At 30.1% G+C, this 6,757-nt stretch overlaps 1 protein-coding gene across 1 annotated transcript in view; it reads left to right on the forward strand.

The window, feature by feature from the left end:
• The first annotated feature begins 5,699 nt into the window (after window positions 1-5,699).
• Window positions 5,700-6,757, forward strand: part of LOC111623323 (zinc finger X-chromosomal protein-like) — an 8,737-nt gene continuing 7,679 nt past the window's right edge. Inside the window, exon 1 of the mRNA XM_023365858.1 lies at window positions 5,700-5,740. Within this exon, the coding sequence (XP_023221626.1) occupies window positions 5,714-5,740 (27 nt within the window). The 5' untranslated portion in view covers window positions 5,700-5,713. The remainder of the gene's footprint in view (window positions 5,741-6,757) is intronic.

The following is a 6,757-nucleotide window of genomic DNA, read 5'->3' on the forward strand; positions in this document are numbered from 1 at the left end:
GGGCTACTCAAATATTTTACGTTTTTGATACTAAATTAACATCTGAAGTATAATTTTTTATTGTTTTTATATTTTTCAATATATTTATTTTGTTTGTACAAAATAAAAAAATAATTTTTAACGATATAATAGTCTTCGTAGGCTTAACATCGACGAAAATTCAACGCAAGGCGACACGCAACGGAGAAAAATTTCAACACGGGATAAATTACAGTAATATATTTTTTCGTACATGATTCGTTATCCGAAAAATAAGTTATCCGAACCACCCCAGTCCCCAATTGATTCGGATAAACGACGATCTACTGTATTTGTGACGAAAATGTAAATAATAATGCTTTAGAAAAAATTATACTTTAATTGAAGGAAACTGTTCTTTAGAAAAACATTTTTAAAAAACATAAAAACATAAAACAATAAAAACATAAGTTTTAAAAAGTCTAACCTTAAAAAAAAATGTTAAGCTTCGGGTAGTTGTCGAGAAACCGAAGTATGCAAGTTGTCGAGAAACCGAAGTGGCGGGAAAGTCGTTTTCTCGACTCGTTCTTGGTGGAATTTTGTAGTCGGAGACGAGTGGCGACTACTTCCGTTAGACGATTTAATTTCAGTTTTTAACTTAAATCTCTCCGTTTTACCGAGTGTGGGCAGTCGTACGCCGACAGTTGGCGTTTTCCGTTAACCGGCGCTTTTTACCCGTCGTCCAGTCTCGTTCGTCGTGTATGGCGCCAAAATTCTAAAGGTGAGTTTCGTTTTTGTTGTGTTTTTCGTCCGAATTAAAATACCATTCGGGCTCAATTCGAGACTGTTGGGATCTTATCAGAGCCGTATACCATATCTTTGGAAGCAAAACAGTCAAAGGAGCCCAAAATCGGGTGGCGCGAGATGGCCAGTCGCGTGACTCAGTAAGACTTTAGCCCATGCGATTATACCAGCTTCGAATAGTTTACTCGACCGTTCGTGGAGTATTAGAAATTATATTAAGGAGTGTGGGGCTCGCCATAGCCAGTGGTGCATGGAAAATGGACAGTATACCGAAAAGTGTTAAAAACTGACTTTTGGAAGCGGAACAAGTACGGTTTCTTTGGCTTTTGCTCGTGTAGATTTCTCTAGGGATGCGAAACCCCTCGAAATCTTACAGAAATTTTTGAAGCTAACTTTGTATCGTACTGTGTAAATTTTAAGGTCGTCGATGGCCGGCAGGCCCCGTTAGAAATTAATATAATAATTGGTTTTCTTACTTTAAACATATTAACTAACCCATTAATAAATGTGAATAAGGTTCTTATTATTATACAGATTTATAATTATATAATTCATTATGATAATGGTGAAGAATGTTGAATAAAATAATTATGTAGTTATTTTGATCACTCATTGATTTAAATTTATAAAAAGTTTTGCAAATAATTTTTTTACAATTATTTTGACATAATATGACNAATCACTCAGCCATCTGGCTGTCAAAGTTACTTTTATTTGTTATATTGTTTGGATCTTAATGGTAAACTTTCAGTTAGTTTTGTTACTTTAAACATATTAACTAACCCATTAATAAATGTGAATAAGGTTCTTATTATTATACAGATTTATAATTATATAATTCATTATGATAATGGTGAAGAATGTTGAATAAAATAATTATGTAGTTATTTTGATCACTCATTGATTTAAATTTATAAAAAGTTTTGCAAGTAATTTTTTTATAATTATTTTGACATAATATGACGTAAGTGGAAACTATCTGTAGCATAAATACTGGTAAAAAATGTACAACTTATGTACATTGGGTTTTTGTAGAACTCATAAAATTTCTCTAAATGCCATTCAAATATGTAAAATATGCATGATTCATTCCAAACATTAATTGGCTGGCTGACTGTATGTATATTAATTAAAAAAAAAGTATGAATTAAATATAATTTATGTTTCAGTATGTTTAGTGAACAAATATCCATAACTAATGAAATAATTTTATTTGTATGAACATCAACTCAAATCCAAATTTTAGTAAAACCAAAAGAACTGATGAATTTTTAGGCTATAATGTGACTAATTTAATTTTATATTTTATATAATTTAATTTATTATAATTATTAAAGTTAGCATGAGATGGCACATAACTGCCTACCTTTAGACAAATTATTTAGTCTTTAAATAATTACATAGCCACATTATAGCCTGATAATTTCAAAGTTTATTTGGCTTTATAATTTTATTTTATTGAAGTTAAAATGGCAGAATAGTAGCCTAGTAAGATTTTTCTATGGTCATTGTTAATTCAAATTTGAATCCAATTTTCTGTGATACTTTTATATTTATTTTAAGTTGGAAAATCATTCCTCATCTCACATTTGATATTGTCCAATGCTGTTTTGAGTCATCTTCCAAAAATAGACAAAATTAAGGCCAGATATATAGCCCATTGTGGGCTAGTTTCTCATAAGAAAAATTCAGTTCACTTTAATTCATTAAAGTTAATTTTGCAATAAATTGAACTTGTCTNTGTAAATTTTAAGGTCGTCGATGGCCGGCAGGCCCCGTTAGAAATTAATATAATAATTGGTTTTCTTACTTTAAACATATTAACTAACCCATTAATAAATGTGAATAAGGTTCTTATTATTATACAGATTTATAATTATATAATTCATTATGATAATGGTGAAGAATGTTGAATAAAATAATTATGTAGTTATTTTGATCACTCATTGATTTAAATTTATAAAAAGTTTTGCAAATAATTTTTTTACAATTATTTTGACATAATATGACCTAAGTGGAAACTATCCATAGTAATTTAATTTTATAATTTCTATAATTTATTATAATTATTAAATTTGGAACGAGATGGCACATAACTGCAGTTCTGTGCCTTTAGACAAATTATTTAGTCTAAATAATTACATAGCCACATTATAGCCTGATAATTTGGAAGTTTATTTGGCTTTATAATTAGGAAGGTGCTGAATCCTGAGAGATTGGTAAGGAATATTTTTGCTCTTGTGTTTGTCAAAGTTTTTTGCTATAATTCTTATAATTTGTTAGCGATGTTATACATTTTTGGAAAGCATTTTTCTTACTGATCAAGAATATATCGAGTTTGTTAAGATTGGATAATTTTTCACGATTTTACACGTTTTTGAAAATCCCGATTTTTACAGCTCGATTATTCGGACCATCTTGACCGATCAACCCTTATCCCGGATATTTGATCACACTAAGAACGTGAGTACATGTTTAAAATTTCAGGATTTTAGGCTCAGTAGTTAAGGAGTTATCCCTCACTTCCGGTTAAATTTCGGTGGGCTATAACTCGCTTCCGGCTCTTTATTTTCGGAAGATTTTTGGGCATCTCTTAGAAGATGCCAATTGTGAATTTTACCAAAAATTTCATACAAATATCTCTAATAGTTTTTAAATTATCGCTGTTCTACAAAATTTTGGAATTTCAAAATTACTGTTTTATTACCGGTAGTCATGGCAACGGTCAACGATTTCTTCTATAGGAAACTTCTAGAACTTTTCCCGGAAGTCACATTTTCTCCGTTAATATCAATATTTTACTAGTCATGTTATATATTTTTGGAATCGTCTGAATTAGACGAAGACATTGAACATACTTTTATGTTAATTAAAATAAAATTTTAGATGTAAAATTTTTTTTAAAAATTTTAAAACCTATTATTTTGTTTGGTATGGAATCTAAGGTCAAAACATTTCACGATACTGCCTATGGCGTTATCGATAAGATTAAACAATATTCCAAGCATAAACTGAATGCCAAATTGGGAGTGGAATGTCAGGTAATGTATGTACTGACACAATTCATCAGAGTAGTAGAACTGGCGGAAACTACTTTTAAGAAAAGGGATCTATATGATTATATTGAACAGACACTCTCAGGATTAGCTACTAAAGATGATTTAAAGGAATTCAAAGATGCTCACGTTGATGAAACTACAAAAATCCTAATGGATATTCAATGAACAGTACAAAATCAGAGGAAAACATCTTTTGATAATCTAACTAGTAAAAAAGTTCCTAGCATTCCTAGCCATAAAGATATCTTACAAAAGGGAATAAAACAAACTAAAACTATAGACGAACCACCTCTACCTGCATATACTGTATTAGTATATAGTGATAATAATAGTGCCACTTCTGATGAAATGAAATGAAATGTACTTTAACTAATAACGTGAGACCTAATAAGCTTGGCGTAAGCATACGTCGAATAAGGAAAATTAGGAATGGTGGAATTGCAGTTGATTTAAACCATAAGAATGAGGTAAACTACTTTAAAGAGAATGTCAAACTAATTCCAGGTTTAGTAAATCACGTTTGCCAAAAAAGAGACTGCCATTAGTCAAAATTACTTCCGTTCCAAAAACCATTAATTAATAAAGAGAATCTTGCATTAGACATTTTTGAGCGAAACCCTTACATTTTCCCCACCTATACTGAATGTACTTTCGTTGAAAACAATTTTAAACTATTTTATGTATTTTATTTCTTATGTTCTTTTAATTCTTCATCATTAGAGTTATGTGTACAACATCTATACTTGAGCATTGTAATTTCTTTGTGTACAACTGGTAATGCACCAAAGTGGGTCTGGTCTGTATATATATATATTATATATGTACAATAAAATAATGAATGAATAAATGGCTTTATAATTTTATTTTATTGAAGTTAAAATGGCAGAATAGTAGCCTAGTAAGATTTTTATACGGTCACTGTTAATTCAAATTTGAATCCAATCTTCTGTGATACTTTCATATTTATTTTGAGTTGGGAAATCATTCCTCATCTCACATTTGATATTCTCCAGTGCTGTTTTTGAGTCACCTTCCAAAAATAGACAAAATTAAGGCCAGATATATAGCCCATTGTGGGCTAGTTTCTCATAAGAAAAATTCAGTTCACTTTAATTTATTACAGTTAATTTTGCAATAAATTGAACTTGTCTATGTTTTATTGCTTTAAAAAGTCAAATTTAACAATATAAAACTGATATGTTTACATTTCGTGTTAATTAAATATTGTTGAAACATCATGGAAAATGAAAAAATACATGAATTACAACGAAAACAGAGCATGATTGATATAAAATGCAATATAGTAGTTTAATAGACCTAGTCATACTCAAAATAAAATGTAAATTTATAACTAAAAATTTTTTAACTAAAGTAATAAAGAAAATAAATTACATTATGTTAATTTTAAATTTTAATAAACAATTTATTTTAGTTTGAAGGAGGCTTAACAATAACTGCAGCTATAGTAAGTGGAGCATACAGACTTACAGAGGCTGCTAAGAAAGCACCAGCTATTTCTAATGTATGTAAACATTTTGTACAAATTAAATTACTTTAAACATGTATAATATAATGTATGTTTCATTTTAGGACCAAGCAATCAAATTTACAAATTATTTTCTGAGCAGGAAGTTTGTACAAACTGTTAAAGGTGCAAATTTATTATTAGAGAGGTTGCGACCTATGTTTTCAACGCAAAAATGTGTACGTCAGACGTTCAGTGCCGCCTTCCTGTGAGCCTAGAAGTTTGACAATGGCGTTTGGAACGTGCATGATTCCACTGATGTTCCAAATGCCATTGTCAAACTTCTAGGCTCACAGGAAGGCGGCACTGAATGTTTGACGTACACGTTTCTGTGTTGAAAACGTCGGCCGCAACCTCTCTATTAGATATGCTGAAAATCTTAACAGAAAATAAAGTAAGTTAGGTATTCATATATTTTTATTTTAAAAATTAGATGTTTTTATTATTAATAAAAAAAAGTATACGGTTAAGGCAAGCTGGATTTCTTAAATTTTGTTAATAAACATTACACACTGGATTATTTTAGATATAATTAAACTAAATTGAACAGAATAGTAAATCTCGGCACATTTTGATGCTGATTTCCTCACATCGCATCCGTGTCATTTCCGTAGCCGAAATCAAAACAGTCCAGAAACACATTAACAGAATCTGAAGCATTTTGGTTATACTATTTGAGCTGACATACATCTAATGACTAATTCAGTCTTGAATTTTCAATTTTCAATAAATTTCTTCATAAAGGTCATCTGTAATAAATAATTAAAATAATCATATTATTAAATTAAATTAATACTTACTATTAATATTAATATACTAAAAATACTTACTACTTAAATACTTACTACTCAATCGTTGCTCAATCAGTGCCATATTGATTAAATATATAAATAACGAAAGTAAAAACTGAAGTTTATAGCACACTTGGAAAAGCGATGCTTGGCAAGTCTCTACCAGCAACTAAAGATAGGCTGTGAGGCTCCAAGAGATAGTTGAAAACTATAATTTAATATCCACATGTTAAAAGTGAAAACACTATTGTTAAGTTGACCAAACCGTACGATTGTTAAAGTTCTAAAATGACCGATAGCATAAACAAAGGGTTAAATTATGAGCTGCACGGCTTATAGGTTTATAAACAATCTCTGATCAGAGTACTCATGGGATCCAGAACCGAATTTAAATATATTTTAAACTAGCAGACCCCGCCACGCCTTGTTGTGGCTCAAAATGTATCTATTATATATAACACTTCCCCAGTGGGGGAAAATTTTTCGAAAAATCCGTTCTTAGTGTACATTCTGTTGACGTATCCTATTAAAATGCAATCAAAAACGCAAAAACCCGCATCTAAAATAGTATAATAGAAGCCAAGTTTTTCAGAGTAAGCCTTAATCCTGTCTCTCTCCCC

This window comes from Centruroides sculpturatus, unplaced genomic scaffold (genome assembly GCF_000671375.1).
Source record: "Centruroides sculpturatus isolate CEXI.00-Female unplaced genomic scaffold, Cexi_2.0 scaffold123, whole genome shotgun sequence".
Taxonomy (NCBI): domain Eukaryota; kingdom Metazoa; phylum Arthropoda; class Arachnida; order Scorpiones; family Buthidae; genus Centruroides; species Centruroides sculpturatus.